General features: G+C 36.4%; 1 protein-coding gene across 3 annotated transcripts in view; it reads left to right on the top strand.

Moving 5' to 3' along the window:
- Positions 1 to 21,679, top strand: part of PTPN4 (protein tyrosine phosphatase non-receptor type 4) — a 151,527-nt gene that overhangs the window by 110,065 nt on the left and 19,783 nt on the right. For all 3 annotated transcript variants that reach the window (XR_011698476.1, XM_071563010.1, XM_071563009.1), the window contains exons 12-19: positions 1,237 to 1,409; positions 3,719 to 3,787; positions 10,370 to 10,504; positions 11,751 to 11,909; positions 16,899 to 17,058; positions 19,900 to 19,983; positions 20,070 to 20,126; positions 21,463 to 21,619. Coding sequence is in view for 2 of the 3 variants with exons in the window: in XM_071563010.1 (XP_071419111.1) it covers positions 1,237 to 1,409; positions 3,719 to 3,787; positions 10,370 to 10,504; positions 11,751 to 11,909; positions 16,899 to 17,058; positions 19,900 to 19,983; positions 20,070 to 20,126; positions 21,463 to 21,619 (994 nt within the window). In the remaining variant the exon portion in view is untranslated. The remainder of the gene's footprint in view (positions 1 to 1,236; positions 1,410 to 3,718; positions 3,788 to 10,369; positions 10,505 to 11,750; positions 11,910 to 16,898; positions 17,059 to 19,899; positions 19,984 to 20,069; positions 20,127 to 21,462; positions 21,620 to 21,679) is intronic.

Below are 21,679 nucleotides of genomic sequence, written 5' to 3'. Positions count from 1 at the left end.
GTTCAAATTCTCTTTTCCAGCTGTTTAGAAGGCTGACAGAACATTTGCTACCTCATAGGAACTTCTTGTTGGGCTCTAAAATCTTAGCTGTTTTGTCCTTTTCTGGACCCAGATGAGGGCAGTCCCTAATTTTACATAGTTGCTCTCTTGCAGAATACTAATCCATCTTGTTTATATTGTACTTTTGCATTGTTTTTAAGGCCTTTTACAAGTGCATAGGTAATGGCCTTAATTTCTGTTACTTTGTTTCAGACTTCCAACTTTTAAATACCTCTGTTAACATGTCTGGAAAATACAGGGAACAGTTGGCATATCTTGGAAATTAAGAACAGATACCAGTAATTTTTGTAAATTGAATTAAAATACTGGGGTTTTGTTTCTTGAATGTGATTTCTTTAATTTCATCAAGAAATACTCAGAATTTGCTGTTTCTTTTTTTTAATCCATTTTATTTTATCCTGAATTTGTCATGTGGCTGGAAAGACTGTGTCATTCTTAGCCATTAGTCACGGTGACTTCTGGAGTACAACACTGGGGGAACAGCTGAGTGTCTGTGCCTTGGGATCTCAGCAGATGTAAAGATAGGCAGGCCAACAAAAGCTTAACTTGGAAAAAGAGTTTACTGCAAAGTGAAATCAGTTAAGGTGTAATGTGAAGAGAAAGAAGAATGAACATCATCAGATGTTTCCTGACTTAATAAAGGTTGTTATCAAGTTCTCTCAACAGGCAGAATAGCTTAGTTTGCTGTGCCATTTTGTTTCTTGCATTTACCAGGAACCTAATTAATCATTTAGAAGTTGCTCCTGAGATTGGTACCTATTCCCAGTCTCTGAGTACCGCATAGGCATGACAATTGCCCATCTTAACTAAAGTAATGTTTAAACAGAGAGGCATGTTGTCTTTGAACTCTAAAATCACAGAATTTTTTAATGTAGTTTGGGTCCTACCTTTTGGGACCATTTCTTCTCATCTAGACTTGTTTCAATATCACTAAACAGACTGTTAACCTTTCAACAGACTCTTTTAAAAAAAAGAACCCAAGGCAACAAAAGAATTCTTTAAAGAAAATGTAAAGCTATTTTAAAATGGTTTGTTTTACATGAAGGTAGTGTAAAATTAGAGCAACACTTCAAAAAGCACAATTAAAAAAATATCTCCAAGCCCAAAATACTTATCTTGGTTGCAAAATTAATTTGGAATAATTTTTATCTGAAACACATTTTTCTCCTTTTTTAGCACGAATCTAGAGAAACATTATTGGGATTCAATATGGTGAATTACCGAGCGTGTAAGAATTTGTGGAAAGCTTGTGTTGAACATCACACGTTCTTCCGTTTGGACAGACCACTCCCTCCTCAGAAGAACTTTTTTGCACATTATTTCACGTTGGGTTCCAAGTTCCGGTACTGGTAAGTGCTGCCTTGAAATATATGGGAAAGAATATGAGAGAACAGGCTATTCATCAATAATAGGGAATTCCTTACAATCTATATGAAAAGGTGCCAAAATTCAAGTAGCTCTTGAATCCTGCAAATGTTCCCCTTCCCTGTTGGCTTAAGCTTCAAATATCAGTAATTTTCTAAGATAGCTTGAAAATATAATTATTGTATTACTAGTGGTTGTTATTGCACTAGAACTCTGAGATTGTTTCCCAGGCTGCATTTCTTGGCCTGCTTACCTTCTGGGTTATATTTATCTTAAAAATGTTGACTCAAAATTTGACCAGGTGTTTTTGAAAACTGTTGAGTCTCCGATATTGTTTTCAGCAATGACAACCAAACAGACCTAAATAAAGATCAAATAAATATCATCGAAAAGAAGCTTGTACAAGTAAAGCTTGATGTATACAAATAGGAACTAGGTAAAGACAAGAGACATACATATTCTACATCAAAACCAGAACTTTAGAAAATAAGGACAAAATTAAACCATAACTTTGGAGGATGAACTTAAAAATACAGAGAAAAAGCTTGGAAGCATACAGAATTACTGTGGAATAGCTAAAATCCTTATAATGCTGGAGTGGGTGGTGTTGGGTTTTGCTGGTTTATGCTTTTTATTTAAGAAATATATATCAGTTCAGTGACTGATTTAACTGTCTTTGCAAGTGATGCAGAATGCCAGTGGTTTAAATCGGGCCTGAAACAGAGAACAACAGAGCTACTACTAATCATCCATCTAGAATGGCAGCAGTGTCTGTGACGTACAAAGGGAGATGATGAAAAGCTAGAAAACACAATAACAGGGTATTTCTGTCACACTTGTGAATTGCATAAATATATAAAGAGGAAAGTAATTCAGTGGCTAACTGTTTATAGCATCTGGTTTGTGACCAGCATTCACAGTAACCATTTGAGAAACAGCATTCTATGATCCTGAACAGTGTTTGAGACATGGTTCAATGTTGCTGTAATCAGTTTGGGGGAACCTTTTAATTTCTGTCACGATTTTGAATCTGAATCATTGTGGTTATTATTAAGGAGGGAAACTGCAGCATCTCTGAGCAACCTGGTCTGGTGTTAGAGTATCTTCACCGTGAAAACTTGGTTTGGTTTTGTTTTGGGGGTGATGATGATATTGTTTTGTTGCCCCATCCTCACCACCAGGACACCTCATATTTGTGTTTGTGGACATTGCCTTTGGTCCTGTCTCTGGGCTCCCTTAAAAACCATCTGGTGTATTTTTTACTTGCCCTTTCTGGCATTTCTGCGCACTCATTTGCTCCTCTTGACCCTTTTCTTCCTGAGGCTCAGCTCTCTCAGCCTCGCCCGTACGTCAGACCCTTAGTAGTCCTTGTGGTACTGTGCTTGGCCTGGGTGACCCTGGAACTCCAGGCAGCATTCCAGGTGTGGTCTAATTTGTGCTTTCCAGCTGGTTGGCACTCCTGGGGTTGTTCGTCCTCAGGTGTGGGTCTCTGCATTTCCCTTCACTGACTTCTGTGAGATTTTAGTTGGCCTGTTTCTCTGGGCTTCTTCTTCTCCAGCACAGTAGTTCTGTAATATGAATGTTGAAATAGATAATTACTCTCTGAGTTCGTAGTGTAAATGTCCCTGTAAGGAACTCTGTGCCATGATCTGAAGTTGTTAATGGAGAAGTGGCTGCAGAACAGAATGTTTGCTGGTATCTTGTCACCAGTTCTTAACTGCTGATAGATGCTCAAAAAAACCTGTATTTTTTTCCTAAAAGAAAAATTATGAAATACTATAAGGAATTTTTGATTTGACACAAGACATCTGGTCTTACATGAAAAGTCAGAAAGTTCCAAGATCTAATCTTGGTTTTGACAAATTGAATAGAAGAATACAATCCTGATGTGCTTATCATTTAATTTCTTTGTGATATTTTGCTGAACAAAATAACTACTAAGTTATTAGTAATTCAAGGAATAGTTTAGGAGGAGTATAGAGGAGATGTTGTAAGTTTTTGGTAGTGACTATAAAAGAAAATACAATGGTGTTAAGTGTTATCCAAAGATTCAACAAGAAATTTCTTACTGCTTTGGAAAAAAAGCAAAAGTAGCTTTGTTGCATCTAAAATTAATTGGAAAAAATACCTACACTTTTACCAAATGCTTTTTTAAGGTTACACTGTACTGAAGCTAGTGTGTTTGCTTAAGCATGACTGAAATCAGAATTTAGGCTTTTTTGTACAATTTTAGACAAGAAATTGTTATGTAATCGTGTTGGATTTAGTGATTTGATTTTGTTTTGTTTTCTAGTGGGAGAACTGAGGTCCAATCTGTGCAGTATGGTAAAGAAAGAGCAAATAAAGACAGGGTATTTGCAAGGTGAGTAATTCATATTCTTTAATATTTCCCCCTTTATATATTTTCAAAGTTTGGAATAGCCTTCAGTTTGTGCAGTTTGTTACATGCATTAGCCCTCTTTGCACTGTCTGTGATACCCTGCTTTTAAAATACTTCCTTAAAATATTGAGTTAATGGGTATGTTTTATCCATGATAACAACCTACAACTGTACCTGTGTATTTCCTTTAGAATAAGGCACAGAGAGTCTTACTTGGTGGAACAGCTTTATCATTATAGTCCTGATGAGATATTTTACTACGAAAACGTTGACTGGGAATGAGCTGCTTCTGAAGGTGTTTGGTCACAGAAAAGTTGGCTAATCGAGAATATCTGACTTAATTGTGTTTCAGACTCCTGAGAAGTTTAGTGATTACAATAAAAGAGTCAGGACAAGGATTTAGTTCTTTCTTCAGAAATTATGAAACAGTATTCATAAGTCAAATAGCTGCTGCATCCATCTGGCAGTCTGCTCTAATCATCAATAGAATCTTTATGGGGAGGGGACATGCTCTGTGCCATTTTTATGTTTCTACTTTTACTAAGAGATGCCTTTTGCATATTTGCCCCTTAAGGAACTCTAGAGTTAAAATTTATGCCTTCAGACTTGTAGTAATGAGCCAAGCAACTTTCCGAGTGCCTGCAAACACTGCTTTTCAGAGCACTGGGCAATTCTGCCTTGATTTCCTGCCCTGTCTCCAACCCTCCAACCGCCCCACCCCTTCTTTTTCCCTGTGCATTGTCATATAATTCAGGGTTGTAGCTGGGCCATGCCATAGGTAGGCAGCTCCATACGGGAAGGATGAGGGCAGAAGTGTTGTGGCATGTTGGTTCAACAGGTAGATTTTATAAAACCAATTTTTTCAGTGTAAAATAATTTTTTACTCTTTGTAGTTTGCTTTGGGAATCTGGTTAGATTTTTCCTTGGGGCACCTTTTTTTAGTACTCAGGAGACTCAACACTGTGACAGCTGAGTTTCATTTCTCTAAATGGCAGTGAAGAATCAGTTAAAAAGTACTTTTCTTGTACTCTGAACTTGGCAATTCCCCAGAAGTCACTGGAACGGAGGAGAGCCGATACTTGGTTTTGAGGAGCATTTTTATCATTTCAGAAACTCTTATGCAGTAGATGGCACTCTTCCCTTTGCAGCAAAACCGATCAAGTGCTGCTGGGGTCACTTGTATTTTGTAATATACAGTTGGATAAAATCAATAAAGTCAATAAAATTGAAAGCCATGGCAACAACTGCTCTGATTGTGATAAATCTTCTTGGCCTTTTTTAATTAATAAAATACTTGGCTGTTCCATTCTCAGTAATTTTATTTTTCACTGTTGCTTTTTGATTAGGGAATATAACATTCATCCACACATATTTTGAGTTTCCTGGAAATGTCGATGGCTGATAAATGTCTGACATGTATTTGTGTACATCAGTGAGCTGAAGTTAATGGTGTATTGGAACAAATACACCTTGGAAGGCTTTTAGTAAATCAGCTGCTTCTTCATCTGTCCTCCTCATCACAGTATGCAGTTAATGTACTTTCAATTTTAAGGACCTTTAGTCTTTTCAAGAGTGAAAAAGCTTAAAATAGAAGACATTTCTAGAACACTGTGTGGTCCAAGAATTTAATCTAAGGACATTACCTTCACCTCTTTATCTTCTAAACATTTACATTTCAAGTTGAAATGCTGAGTAGATGTTAGCTCTTTTGTACTCATACAGAGGAAACTTCTGGGGTTTAAGATTTTCTAGGTAAAATAAGGATTTTGTTCCTGTAATCTTTCTGTTTGTGGGTCTTTCTCAGACAAAGTCATTGTGGTGTTGAACGGCTTTTTAAGCTCTCAAGCTTGTTTTCATTGCTCTTGGAAGTCCTGTTAGGTGTTGGTTGCCTTTAGCTATGAAACCAGGTACAGTCAGGTCTTTCTTAAGAATTAGGCACATAAAACAAGTTTGAATAATTGCTCTTGCATCAGAAGATTTATTCAAGATCAATTATAAGAAATGTTTTCCGAATTTTCTTGTAGAGTTATCTAGGCTTACACTTGGTTTTCTTAACAGTATCTATTTAGAAACTGCCTTATTTGAGCAAATACTATCTAAGCAAACCGTTGATTCATTTCACAGTGAGAAAATAGCACCAAGAGTTGAACAGAGATGTTATTTGAGTGATGTATTTTTTCTAAGTTGGGAAATGGTGATTGCCACAAGTAATGATCAACTAGTCCGGCCTTTGCATGCTGAGTGGAACGTAGATACAAAGCCCAAGACATGGAAATAAAATTTCTTAACAACCATTTGAATAAGTAATTATAACCTATAACATTTAAATTTTAATTTTTAAAATGGAATTACTACCATGAATGATATCTTCTGTAATAAATCTGATAGATTATGTAGATGCTGTGTTCTTAATCTTTGCCCAGCACTAGGTTCAACACTTAGAAGACTGCTGGTGCAGTTGTTTATGTTTTGGAGGGGTTTTTTATCATTTTCATTACAGCTGTTCTCTTGACCACATTTGTTGCAGGATATTCACAACCCACAAAACCCCAAAAGAATACCCAGAAACTTAATAAAAGTAGATAATAAGAGTTAAAAATGTTAGATGAAATAATGCATTGAGAGAATTCTTAAAGGGCACTGCTCTGTCTTAAGAGTCCTTGCAGAATACTCTATTTCTGTTCTGTTCCGCTGGTCTGCACTGCAGCTGAGTGGAGGTGCTTTGTGCTCATCGTGTGGCAGCGAGTGGTGTCAGTCACTTGTGTGTGCAAACTCCTTATCATTAAGTTGCAATCTCTTGTTTAAAAAAATTCATTCTTGCTTCAAATGCACCTATTCTGTTTTTTTAAGTAATCTGAGGTGCTTTAAATTGCATGTCGTCTGTGATGTACCTTGCAGATTTGTGTATAATTTCAGTCTCTTGCTCTGAAGCAGTAGTTGCCAGTTTTGCTGTGAAATGCTTCTCTGTATTCTTTGACAAAATACAAAGCAAGGCTGTGGCCCCAGGTTCTATTTCTTCTTGGGACAGAATGTTTTAAAGATTCCCACCTGTATTCCCAAACTGCACCCTTGTTCTTTCCCAGCTCCTGCAAGAATTTAGCCCTTCAGCTGTGGGATGCCAAACATATTCTGTCTTCAAAAGCTTTTGTTGGCTGTAGCTCATCTAATATAATGTCATGCTTTTTTTTAGTTGCATTATGTAACTTCATCCCTTCTACTCAGTTGTGGGGTTTGGGGTTTTTTGTATTTGCTGTAGCATTTGCAGGTCATAATAGTGTTTTTTATTTTGCAGGCAGGTAAAGTTTTCAGTTTCTATCACTACTCAAATAGGTGGGACTGCTTCCAACTTTTTTAGGAATGTCTCTGCAGATTCACCAAAAATTAAATCTGGAAAAAGCTTGTTCTGTTAACTATCATTGCCCTGTGCTGGATGCAATAAAAGCATATCCAGGCTGAGCAAAGATGGAATTCAGAATTTCAAAGTTTATCAAAGCATTTAAAAGTTTTTACAGCTTACTCTCCCCCCCACCTCCCATCTTCTCAACTGCACTCTGGCGTGAGAAAATTATTTTAATATTTTAAGAAATTAGGATATAAGGAAAATTTGTAGGAATATTTCACAGCATATCTTAAATGTTAATAAAAATATAACTTATTGGTAGATTTGGAAGTGTTGACAGGAGGACCAAAATCAAAAAGCCACAGCACTGAGAAGTTCGGTGCTGCGGTGTGGTAATTTTTTCTTTGAAATTTCTGCAAAGACAGGAAATTGAGGCAACAAACATGAGTGGGTGGGACTCTGAGGTTAGAGCTGTTAATAAAATAATCGAAACAAACCTTTGCTGATAAATGCTACAGCTGTTTATCATGATAGCAAGATATTATTCCTGAAAGATCAGACCCCATCCACTGTAAAGGGTGAGTTTTCTTGACATTGGATGTTGTAACATTTTGGAGTTGTGTTCATTTGATGTATAGATTGAGGAAGTTTGCATAAATGTAGTTAGAAACTCTGACTTCAGAGAAAATGAGTATGTTTTTTTGAAAAAGTCAAAAAAGTAATTTGGGGGAAAACTTGGACTTTCCCCCATGCTATACACTTCTGTGTCTCTCCTTGTAATTTTTTAGTTTCACACAGGCGAGGATGGTGCACTTTTGCTGTTGTTGCATGTTAAAAAAAGAAAAGCTCCTCACCAGCTTTTATGTTCCACTTGTTGCTTTTTCACTGAAAGCAAATAAGGTTCAATAGTTGCCTTTACATACCTGTCAGAAAATCCTCTGTCTACAGTCCTGTATTTACCTAATTCAGCACCATATATATTATGGTCCTGTGTGTTTTTCTTCCAGGCTGTTCTTCCTTGGTAAATTCCCCTCTGGGCAGGGCTGGCTCCTGGTGCTCATCTGCTGGTACAAACCTGCTGTCAGTGGGGACCAGCTAATCATGGCTGCCATTAATAAAGGAACAGGGAAGGGGTAGAATCAGAATCTGACATGCATTTCAGTTCTGCTGAGTTCTTGTTATTTTACCTGTTCAGAACTACTCACATTTACATGTTTGGGAAGAAAAATACCTAAGTGGTTAGAGTTGCTCACATTTTAAGCACATTACAGAATTTGGAACGTTGGTTTAATTGATTATATCAAGCTAATTACTTTTTGAATCAAATTAATACTCTGTAAATACCATGAAGCACACCAAGAAACTGGATGTATGTTTCCTGAGGAATTGAATAATTGATATTCTCCCTGTTTTCAAATATCAGCATACTGTTAGGTTTTTTGCCCCAGGTGGACTAACACTAGAAAAAAATAGTATTTAGAATTACACATCTTGCTTAACTGTCTGAAATTTGTCAGCTGTTATTCTATAAATCTTTAGAGCAGTAAAGCAAAATGCAGTACAAGTTCAGAACTGCTTGGTGGGGTAAAAATAAAAGTAAACCCTCCATACCACTCCTTTAGTATCAAACAGTGTTGACATATAACATATTTCTCCATGTGAAGACAGGTGATTCAATATCATATGTGGTTGGTTATTGTTGTTGTGGACTGTTTTGATAATACAGAGGAGGCCCTGCTCAAGGTGGTGGCTTGCACTGAGTTTTAAGTTCTGTGAGAAGCACAAATATCTTTGTAACCAAGTTTCTCATTTTCAGATGATGTAATTTGTGTGCAAGTAGTTCCTTAATTTCTGAGAGTTACCTCTTTCTGGAGTTGCACTTCCAGTAAATCAGTGATAACGATGAAGATAAAGAACAGTTACCATGTGTCCCAAGGACAGTAAAGGCAGGAATTATTTTGTGGTATGGATGTCTGGAGCTGTACTGCTGATACAACAATACGTTGTTACCTCACTGTGCAAAGCTGGAGGGAGAGAAAAGTGATAGAATGTGAAGGCAAATGGAAATGAAATGATCATGTCACAAAAGACTGAAGTATCACTGGAACAAGAGAGGGTGGGCTAATGATAGAGGAGAGATCTGAACTGTAGAGCACCATCAAAGTAGCAGAAGTAAAGTGAAAATCCAGTAACACAAAATATATAGGACATAAAAAGATTGTTTAAAAGCCTTTTTGTTGTTAACTGAAGAATTCTCAGTAAAAAGCAGCAAACAGCAAAAGTCTGGGTATGTTTAGTTGCAGGATGACTGAACCGTCCAATGCAATGCTGAGAAAAAAGGCAACCGCAGTTCTTGGATGATTAATTTGATGATTTCCAGTATAAAAGGGAAATACAGTATTTCATAAGAGTTTGCAAGTATGATTTCATTTGTGCTTAAGAAAAAGGTGAAAGAAAAAGCAGGAGATTGTAGGCATCATGGGATGACTGGAGAACAGGAAGAAAATGTTTCTTTAATATCAGGAGAGGGCAACAAGTAGAAAATACAATTCTTATAAAAACAGCAGTTACAGTGACCTTTAACCTGAAGGATATTTCTGGCACAAAACCAAATGAAGTTCGGTTACTCACAAAGTTTAAATAGTAGTATTGCATCTGTCTTGACAAGTGACAAAACAAGTTCTGTAAGAAAGCATGTCATCTTGATGAAAATCCTTGATGTGTGAACAAAACTTAATAGCTCCGTTGCCATGTTGATGATTACCCCACTGTCAGTTCTTCAGAGTCTTTGGAAGTTTTCTTGGACTGATTTTTTCACTGCTTTATTTTTCCTGAGATGGCTAAATAGTTGTGTTACTTAGAGGAGGGGGGGTGTTGTTTGTTTTGTTTTTCAGACCTCTCAATTATTCTGTTTTGAGTCAGATTGTCTTTGAGGCATTAGAAGTTCAGTGAGTTCACATTCCATCTTGCCTGTCTCCCACACAGCCAACAGTAGTTTATGACTATTTCCTTGGCATTCTTTTCAAAGTACAGAAAATGAATACAGTAAACGGAGAAAATACAGAACTGCCCATGTAAATACAGTGTTGAATTATTATATTTCCTGTCTTACATATCATTTGGTTTCCTATGATAGAACATCAGTTTCATTGTGGTGAATTTTCTGTAATTTTGTTTTTACATCATGTAATTTTTGGTTAGTCATTTTACTTTTCTTTTTCTAGATCCCCCAGTAAGCCCTTGGCACGCAAGCTGATGAGCGGGATGGACTGGGACGTAGTGAGTAGGAACTCACTGTCTGATGATAGGCTGGAAACACAGAGCCTGCCCTCAAGGTCTCCCCCTGGAACCCCAAATCAGTGAGTAGCTTCACATCCTTTCTTCCTCCAAATAACTGTATACCTCTAATGTGACTGACCTACTCGTGTAATAAAAGGATTGATGGATTCAAACAGATTCAAAAATTCTTTGCTGGGTGATTCTCTGGAACGTTCAGCTGCAGCTAGAGGAGAGTATTTAGGGATGAGTTTTAGGTGCTTCTCAATGGACCTATAAAAAGTGTAAGATGTATCACAGTACTCTAAACTTGAGAGCTTGAGTTTTCTCAAGGACAATTAAAACAAAGTTATTAATTTGGCAAGAAAAATACCCTGATAATAAAATCTGTGTGATATTTTAAAAATAATTGATTTTAGTTAATACCACTTCTGAAAACACTGGGGGAAATTACTTAATTGGACATCCTTGCAGTTTTATTCCTCTGCATTTTTCTTCATTTCCCTTCAATGTTCAATCTTCACATGACAGAGCTTTCTGTTTTATGTTTACAGCCAATGAAAAAACATTTTGGATTTCCTTTGGAAGGTGACCAGTTTTCTCAGTGCGTTGAAACTGGCTTAAGAATCAGTATTACCCAATTTTGTATTGCATAAACCAAAAGATTTTAAGATTCTTTTTCTCAGCATATTATTCACAAGATCATTATTAATACCTGTAGCATTTAAAAATTGCTGAGAAAATTGTGTAATAATGATGCTTTGAGAGTAACAATCTTAATCTTGCATGTTTAAAAGAATTTTTAAGATGCCTGTGTCACTGTGCTAATTTTCAAATGGGAAAATTTTGGGTCACAGAAATGATGTCTCTCAGTGCAAAGCTTATGAGTCTGCTAGGAGAAGATGCAGGGAATAAAATGCTCATCTTAATGAATTCAGGTTAAGTTCTGCCTCAGAGCCAGGATTTGTCTTCTTGGGAATCCATTTTTCTTCTCATTGACTGGACTGTCAGTCTGTTGATAGGATCCTAATGCTTTCAGGCTTCTTTAATTAAAAATAAATGCATTTAAGAAATAGGCATTTAGTGTTCATTAAAATAATTTTTGAACACTTTCAAAAATAAAATTATGAAATATGTTGATCTGACAACATAATTGTTTTGGCGAAACCTTAATTAATTTAATAACTTAATAATTTACTAAAAAAAAGTGTATGAACATGTGCTTACACTGAGAGGAAATATTTTTTTAGCATTCTTTTCTAGTGGGTGATGTCACAAGTGTAGTTTAACTATTTGTGTCACATTGCACTGCTCTGCTTTCCCCCTTAGTCGCAACTCTGCCTTCACTCAAGAGGGAGCCCGATTGCGACCCTCATCAGTTGGACATTTAGTGGACCACGTAGTTCACACGTCCCCGAGTGAAGTATTTGTGAATCACAGATCCCCATCATCCACCCAGGCCAACAGCATCATACTGGAATCATCTCCGTAAGTTCTGTTCTTACTGTGCTGCTGGTCCGTAGCATGCAGACCTTCTGAAGACACATCAGAAACCTTGGCCTGTAAGAATTTACTGTTAAATGTTGAGGTCAGGGAGAGCCAGGCAATATAATAAGAAGTTGGCCGTTGTTTGGGGAGTGCTAGTATAGGTCTTACTGTGAAAATTAAGGATACAGCACTGAAGACCTGTATCTGACATATCCAGGTTCATGGTTTCAGTACCAGTCCCTCCCACCCACCCACACTGTGGGTTTGCTGTAATGTGACCGTCCGTGTTTGGATGTGGAAGTGAAAGTTGTGTTTTGGTAGAATTGAAGTCTGTTGTTTTGTGATAAAAATTTGGAAGTGTTCTTTTTGTCAAGGCACAAAAGTATGAGTGAGCTTTACAAACTATTTAGCCAAGATACCATTTTGACACCCCGGCATTCAGAGTTTGCTGGTGTGTTTTCTGTGCTGTTACAGGGCTTATCTTTACTTTTTTAAGATAGCACTAGCAGGCTTTTTTTTTTCTTTTCAATTATGCTGAATATTCTAGATATTGCAAGCTTGTTGTCCTGTCGTGGGCAAAATAAAAACTATTATTTTGTGTTAGGCCCAGAAGGAGGACAAACAAATGTTGAGTTGTTCAAAGATTTGAAATACTCAGTAACTTGTGTCTAGAGTACCTGTAAATTGTGGGAAAAAGTTGCAATATACACTTTATTATCACCACCACTGTACCTTCTTATGTGCAGCTGTACTTGTAATGTCACATGTGCCCTCATAATTTTGTATAATCTCTGTTAGCAGCGAAGTTGTGCAAAAGTGGTTTCAAAAACATTTGAGAACTGTAAAATAGCACATACATAATCACATGTTTATAAACAAATGGTGTATCTCAAGAAAAACTACTCTGGGAAGGTATTTAAACAATTTTATAACCTTGCTTGGACTGTATTTTCCGTTTTAACAACTGTGTAAGTTTGGGGAGGGAAATATAAAATTTATAAAGTTTTGCAAAATAGCACGTGACACTTACTATAATTGGCTATAATAGTGATAGTTTCACCCTCAGCTAGTTATTCAACTTTTGCGTTCACATAGTAGTAATTTGACCTAATAATATAAAAATCTCCTCTCTTTTTTGATGGGCCTTTTAACCTATTCACATCAAGGCACTCTCAAAACTGGAACACTCGTGAATCTTTTATCATATTAGCATTTTATTGTACAAAGGGAACACAGGGTCAGGTTCCTTCTGTTCCAAGACTTCCAACTGAAGTCAATTATGAGAAACACTCACTGAGTGGCAGAGGGATACAGTGAAGTAAGCACAATTCTTAAATATTCTCTTTCATTCATATGCCTTTACTTTTAAGTTGTACAGACTTCCTGAGTGTTCTTAGGATTTGTTTATTTATTACCTGATTTCTTGTGTAAGTCACCATAGAAATGAGTCTTATAAAGAAGGAAGTGGTTTTATACATTAGTTGTGTAACTGTGGCTCTTCTGTTTCATGATTTTGCACTTCATATGCCCAAGCAGAAAAAGTATTCCTCATCCATGACTAAGTTTTAGGGGATTTGGTTTTGGGGTTTTTTTCCCCTTGTTGGAAGCTTAAAAGTGAAATTTAATCTCCCAGTATAGATACCTAGAATAAGAGATTTAAGAATGAGGATGTTGGCTATTAAAAATATATGAACCCTGTTAGATTCTTCTAAGGGTTTCAGGTGATGTTACTAATTCAGGATTTGAGATTTACGAAGGAAAATAGTGAACATGACGTTCATCTTAACTATGTAGTTTTAAATTATACTGTTCTACAGTCCAAAAAGCTGTTTCTTAAACAGTTTGATCTGAGTGAAAAGATTTGAGTAGTTCATCTGCTAATTTGTTGGAAACTTTTATTTATTGGTGAAATTTACATATTTAAGCAAGTCAGGGGAGCTTGTATGTTTAGTGATCTTTTTGAGTTTGGAGTCAACATAGCAAAAGGAATTACAGTTTCTGTGCAGTTCAGAAGGATATTATAGCTTGGTTCATATAACCTTAATTGCACATCTTTTCTTCATCTGCATGTGCTATTCAAACCTAAATTGAGAAATTTGTGCTTGTAGTTCCCCAAGGTAATTATAACCTTAAATTCCATAAGCACGTGATAAGTGTTTAGTTTAATAAATTTATGGGGGTGTGCATGAAACTTTTGCTAAATATATTAAAAAGATCAGACCGGATATCTGTAACAAAAATACTCAAAGCTTGTCAGTGCCAGGGTTTTTGTGTTATTTTATTATTATGTAAATTGCTGAATTCAGTAACAGAGAGCTGCTTTGCCTGCAGAATAGGCTGCTTTCACTGCCATTGTCTGAGCATTCAGAAGGAAATTCAAAGCTGACTGGGCAAATATAAAGCAGTGAAGTTTTTGCCCAAGGCTTGATTGTTAGTTCTCACAATTCATTATGCTAATATATTACAGTACTTACATCGCTGCTTGCAAAATGCTCATTTAAGTAACTTCAAATCTTTTCTATAAGTTTGTATGTTCAGTAGGAATTTATTTGTGTTTGTTGACATGTATGTACAGACGTCTAGTCAAACATAAGACCCATCTTTTATCTGGATTTCTTCTTTTGTGCTTCTACTTTTTTTATTCAGTTTAAAACTCTCAGGAATAATTGTTTGCAGGAAAATACATAACTATGTTGCCCTTCACTTAAAAGCCTCAGTAATAATCTGTGCTGGCCAGACTTGAATGAATGAATACAAAGGTAGCTAAAAATCTCTGGGTGACCTTTGTAAAGTCGATGTCTAAGTAGTTTATAGCTGCCTTGAAGATTTGTTTTGCAGATGTTGACAATCAGCATATTTTTCTCTTCACAAAAATTAATTTAGAAAAGCTTCTTGTCCTGAGAAATGTGCTCTTTTATCTGCTACTTGCATTGAAAAGTACTGAGAAATATTATTTTTTCTCTCTAGTGTGTTTTGAACATGAGGTTCTTCAGACATCAGACTGAAAAATTAGTACTATTTTTTCTTTTTAACACTTCATGAAAGGGGATATTTTCTGAAAGTTAAAATGAAGCAAAAAAATGAGAAAAGTATTCTTAGGATCTTTTCAAATGTGCTATTTTCATATACTGACAAAAAATGTTACTAGTTTTGCTTTCTCAGAAAATTGACTAAGTTTTTTAAATCTTAAACAGAAAATACACGGTGTTTCAAAGTGAAGTGTTCCATTTCCTATTTTTCATGCTTTTTGAAAGAGACTGATCCTTTTTTTTTTTAAATCACTATGGCAAATTTTGCTCAGATTTTTTTGGTTTTATTTTAAAATGTGTGTCTGGGAATTGCCTTTCTTGCATTGAGTAGAGTCAAATTATGTGGTATGAAATTTGATGTATGGCTTGGGTTTTCTAAATTGCAGTATCTTGAGATGTTGTGCAGTCTCATACTGAGAGTCTTACCCTACAGAGAGTTCACTGAGGCGAGACCCTTGAGTGCCCCAGGGCAGCTCCTGTGACTGCCTGTGCTTTGGAGGGAGGTTGTGCCATGAGTTACGGCTCGGCTCCCTGAGAACAACAGGGGCAGTGTCCTGCTTTTGGCTCTGGGAGTGCCCTTCCCTCCCCACAAGGTGGCCAACCCTGCGATAAACCAATTCACCTCGTTGAACCAGCAGAGAAGCCAGGCTTGTCCAAAAATCAGTGATTTTTTTGGTTGCTTGGCGTGAGCTGCCTCAGCCAAGGGAGGAGCACCAGTTCTTCAAGGAAGCTGCCGCGGTCATGGGTGTGGGTGGAAAAAGAGAGGTACCCATTTTTGGTGACAGCATCCTCTGTAGATTTAGCTGCAACCTGTGACTTCGTTCTTGGTGGTTTGTGGATTTGCCACTGGTATCAGTGGGCTGGTTTTTAAGTCGTTAAATTACTTAATAGCACCTGTTAAGGGGTGCCTGTGGAGGAGGGCGTGTATCCCTCCTGGTATTTAGAAACTGGCATTCAAACGAAGTTAATGGGAACTGTGAGTTAGCTGCCCTTTTGGGCCTTTCCAAACGTTCCTCTTAATTTTTAAATCCATATAATGAAAGATGAGTCATATATTTATGTAATGTAAATTATACAGTTACGCTTTTATTCCAGAAGGACTAATAAAGGAAATCCTCCATATTATACAGGAACATGGAGAACATTATTATTAATCTCGAATAGAGGGCTTACAGCTCTAAATCAGAAGTAGAATTTTCTGGTATTTCACTTCAGCAATGGTGGTGTAATTCAAATAAAAAGTGCATGGGATTGATGCCATTTTTACCAATGTTTCAAATCTGCACATATTTCAAAGGGGAATATCTTCAAGTGGGAGGAATAGACCAAAGTTCTCTTGCAATGTATCCATGTACTTTTAAACTGAAAAATTAAAAGGTAACACTGTCATCTCCAATGAGCTTTTCCAATAAATACAGGGGTGCAGTTGAGTTATCTTCAATTTGCACTGGGTTTTTTTTCCTATTTTTAAGATCAAAAGGCAAAAAGTAGTGTAGTAGTACTGTTATGCTCTCTGTATCTCTTTATGATTTAAATTGTAGGCATTAATTTAAGGTGCAAACTATTAGTGATGTATCAATTTTAAAAATTTCCTTTTTAGCAAGAGTGCTACAAAATACAGTGAATAAACACAGTGAATTTTACAATATGCCAATATAAAGTGGGTTAATATTAAGCGAGTTAAGCATGCTAAAATTATGTTTAGGAAAATTCATGTGTAAAAAATGAACTTACCAGTTCTGTGTATGGTTGGTTGTCAAGAAAAAAAGCAGTAACATCTCCAAACATATACTTCCAGTGTATTCCATCACATTACATTTTTGAGATTCTAGAAATACACACAGATATTCATGTCTCAAACTCTTGAGTTTCTTCTAACATTTTCTGTTTCTCTGGAACCCTGAAAGAACTGTCAATATCTCATGATTGTTCCACTTCATGCTTCTATTTTGGTATTTAGATCTCAAGAGACTCCTATAGATGGGCAGCCTCCTGCGTTACCACCCAAACAATTTAAAAAGAACAGTTGGAACCAAATTCATCATTCATACTCACAGCAAGAACTGGATAACCATATTAATGAAACATTTGATGTTCCTGCGTCACCAGAAAAATCCACAGTAAGTTTTTGGATCCATTTGAACCATTCTGCTTTTAATCAGAACGGCCGTCCTGTTTTCCATGATCCTGACTCTGATGCATTTCAGAGGTGGGCTGGGTTTGTGCATTACCTTGAAGCGCTTCCCTTGAACAGACTGTCCCATTATGCAAACACTTTGAGCATTAGGTTTTCAGCACATGCAGAAATTCCTACATAACCCCGTCTTTGAGAAGTCATTTGCCATGAATGTTAAAGACATTGCAGGCACTGCTGCTGGTGTTTAATCTAGCTTTTATCTGAAAAGCTAAACCTGACAGTGCCTACCAGCTTCTGGAGTGGTTTTATAAGGAGCAGCTTCTTGATTCTGTGATTGCATTTCTTACCAGAATTTTCAAGTAAGAGACTCTAGCAAGAGGCCTGTGACAACAAATGAAAAAATATGAGCAAACATTCTTTTCCCACATCTAAGCACGTGTGAGATGAGTAAGCTACTCAGTGGATTATTGTCTGACCGAGATGAGATCTCACTGACCATTTTTGTGATTTTTGTCCTTCCAAAAGTTTTCCAGTGGTTCCTGGGACAAGAAATATTTTGTAGGATGGGAAAACTTTTAACATGCAGATGCAATAGCAATACTGTGTAAACAGTTTTGTCAGTCTCAGGCATTCAAAATTGAGTCAACTCCCCAAACTGATATTTAGAAATGCCTTTAGTTTATTTTCATTTGCATTTTGAACTATAAGCCTAGGGTGTTCTCTTAGGCATTATAACAAAGTTAACAGTCCCATAAAACCCCTCTTTAATTTCATAATTGGTATTTTATTAAAAGACTGAAAAGCAAAACTTGTAAATTTTTGAGCGTTTTATGAATGTTGTAAAAATTTTTGTTTTAATTAAATAATGAAACAGAATTTTAACAGCTTTGTCATCCGCCACTGCTTTACCTGAGTCATATTAAAATAATGTTATGTTTTGAAAGATAACACAACTGTAGTTATCAAGTTTTTCTGCTCTGTATTCAGTTATCTTTACCAAATTGACAAAAATAACTTTCAGTTGTTTTTTTAACTCTAAAAAACCAACACAGCTGTGTGAGAATGAGATTCTTTTTTTCTCTGTGCATTGTCAGTGTGATTGTTTGCTGTGCTCTGATTTGGGCTGCTTCACTTAAGGCAGTGCACTGCTGTAATTGACGATCTAATTCGGTGTTCTGATGACTTCTTATTTTGGGGATTAAAGAAGGAATACAGCATGACTGAAATTTTGTGGAATTGAAAGTTTAGGACTTGGAATGTGGTTTTGTTTCAGAGTTGTTTTTCTGGCCAGAATTCAGATCCCTGCACCTCTAAAGCCTTCTGCTGCTCCATCTCAAATGTGTTAAAGAAAACCCCTCACCATTTCGACTTCATATAACTATGAAATTTCCTTTGTCTACTGTTTGTATGGGGAGTGTATTTAGAAATGAAGTGTGATGGGTGTGGGACTTTTTACTCCATCTGCAGTCCCTAAGTATCCAGTCTGAGAATGTCAGAACTGTTTGAAAACAGTTGTGGCCAAGTCCCTTCAGTCAGGCAGGTCAATGATGATATACACTGCTCTCTTTGCATTTTTCATTATAAACTGTGGCTCAAAACAGCCTCTTAAAGCAGGAAATTAGTATTTCCTTTTTGTCTGGGGAATGCGATGGCACAGAAACTGCCAAACACTGCAGGTGAGCACTTGATTCATGTTCATCCTGTCTGATCTCTCATGCCAGGGAGCACAGGGTGAACTGATTGGCACATGATCAGGCTTCTAAGCACCCTTCCTTCTCATTAATGTATCTTGTGCTGCTACTTCCCTTCCCCAAATTTTTCGTCTTCTCATTGCTATGAATGCATTTGGGCAATTTTTTTTTAACCAGGAACAAGAACCTAAAATACCTGGAATTTAGTTAACTTTTAATGAGCCAAGTTGTGCAGACTTTCTTAACCTATTGAACTTGCAGGTTTGAAACTTTCTTACATTAAAGATGTTTGCTTTAAAAGTTCTGAGTTGTTTTTTCTCTCAATATGAGTCTGCTGCTTTGCTTATAATTAGTAATATTGAAAAGTTCCTTGAAACAGATTTCTTAAATATTTTGCATCCTCACTATGAAACTATGGAAATACCAGCTAACGTGGAGTCTGAAATAAATGTTGATGGAAACAAACTAAAAATCACGCAATTGCACTACATTGATGTTTTAACATTAAAAACTATCTAGCATTCCTCAGCTTAATGGTATTTCCTGTAACAGTGTTGTGATTTGAATAAAACCAAGAAGAAAGCAGCTAAAGCTGCCAGAGTTTAATTAGTGCAGAGCATGTGTAACGGTTCATACTCCACTGCATTGGAATTGGAATAAGGAATATGGAACCACGATTTTGTTGCCAAACTTGTCCCTGCTTACTCTTGGCATATTGCTGTTAATAGAAACAAAAGGACACCTTCAATTACCTCATTTTTCATCATATTACATGCTAATAGCAGCTCCTTACTGTGATCTTAATTAAAACAAATTTAAGGAGCCTCAGTTTAGTAAACTGTGACTCTTAAGACTGTTTAAAGCCGTTAGTCTTTTCTAATCCTCTTTCTTGCTTTGAGTTTGCTTTGACAGAACATGCTTTTAACTTAGTTACATCCAAGACCTTTAAATCTGTAACTTTTCCCTTTTCTGCAAAACTCAAGATGTTTGTGCTATTATTTGATGTTTTCTCAAGTGTCCAGGAGGAATTATTTGGTGCGGAAACTGCAGAATTATTAGATACAATATCCACAAAGGTCTAACTGTGAACAAAATGTGTAATAATATAATGTAATATAATTTTTGTTTACTAGCCCAATGGTGGTGTCCCCCATGACAATCTTGTTATGATCAGAATGAAACCAGATGAAAATGGAAGGTTTGGCTTCAATGTAAAGGTAATAGTACATATATTTTCTTCATGTTTATTAAGGTTATTTTTCTGACATTTGTGATCTGTTACTAATTTAATTTGTTTTTAAAGGGTGGATATGATCAGAAGATGCCGGTAATAGTGTCCAGGGTAGCTCCAGGAACACCTGTAAGTTATCACAATGCAAACTTGGTAGAAATGTCGTGTATCTTGAAGGATGTATTCAAAATGCTAAATTAATTCATAGCAGCCTATGAAAATTGGCTTTTGCTATAACATTATCATAACAAAGCAGATTATGTGCAGTAAGAATTTGATGGGGCTGCATAACATACTTTTTAAAAGTCCTTCAATCCTCAGAAAAATTTTTTCCTACGGAAACTAAGTTTAATTTCTGAAAATTACAGGGCATTACAGATGCTCAGTATGCACTGTTCCTTGAGCTGTGTCATCCTAAAAATAATTTACTTTATTACTTTTTTAAAAATAGACTTCAGTAATTTCACATAAATTACATATTGAAAGACTGTTAAAAATAGCTAAAATAGCAAATCTCTTACTTTAGTGACAGATGTAGCTGAGTAAAGCTAAGATGTAGATTAAAATCAGACATCATGAATCATTCATCAGGTCTGATTGTCTGTTTTTACTGATGTTTTGTGACTATGAATACTGTCTTCAAAGTAGGCACAATATTTTGTCAGTTTATTGCCAGAAATACTGACCTGGTATTCAGACTGGAGTCAACTCTGTTCATACCTTTTGAAGTAAGGGTAGAGTGAGCCCTTTATTTCCTGACATTTAAGAAGTACAGCTTTCACCCTAATTTTTTTTTCTATTCGAAACTATTGAAATGTTTGCCAGAATCATTGTTCTAGTTCCTGTGAATTATTATCCCTGAAATATTTCATAACATGAATAATTTTGGCTTTAAACATTCATCCTGTAGAGAGAAGATATTTTGCCGCGCTTGTGCTCTTTCTTTTCTGCAACAGTGTTTAGACTGTGATTGCAATAACAGTTTTTATGACATGATTCCCTTCTCTGGGATCACTGGCAGTTGTGCATTTTCTTCACTCCTTGTTTTGCTCTTGCCATTACCATTGTGATATTTTACACCTGAAGCATTTAAGCCTTTGAAATTGATTTGGGCAAGATTTTGCCATGTTAGGACTACCTTCCCTTTAAAGATAAGAACATCCTGCTTTTTAAGTGCCTGTACAAAGTGTGATTCAACAGAGGAGCTTTTTACTTCAACAGAGTAGAGTAACAGCTGCCAAGGATGTTACAGTGACAGCTCCCAGCTGCAAATGGGTGTTCATGTGAACGGTACTGCCTGTGTATTGTGTAATACATTTATCACTGGAATGCAGAGCAGCAACCATAGCAACTAGGCTGTTAGGATTCAAGACCCCCAGTATAGTTCCTTTAAATTGTTACTTTAAGGTAAGAAATTGGTAATGGCTTGTTTTACAGATTTATTTTTTTTCCCACCAACTTGCAGGCTGATCTCTGTGTCCCTCGTTTGAATGAAGGGGACCAGGTTGTACTGATTAACGGCAGGGATATAGCAGAACACACCCATGATCAAGTTGTAATGTTTATTAAAGCTAGCTGTGAGAGGCACTCAGGGGAACTTGTGCTCCTAGTTCGACCCAATGGTGAGTGGTTTGTACATCATAGTAAAAAAAAAAATCCACACCTTGCCATCATTTTCTAAC

The sequence above is a fragment of the Pithys albifrons genome, chromosome 8 (genome assembly GCF_047495875.1).
Source record: "Pithys albifrons albifrons isolate INPA30051 chromosome 8, PitAlb_v1, whole genome shotgun sequence".
Taxonomy (NCBI): Eukaryota; Metazoa; Chordata; class Aves; order Passeriformes; family Thamnophilidae; genus Pithys; species Pithys albifrons.
This window is presented reverse-complemented; position numbering and strand designations above follow the sequence as displayed.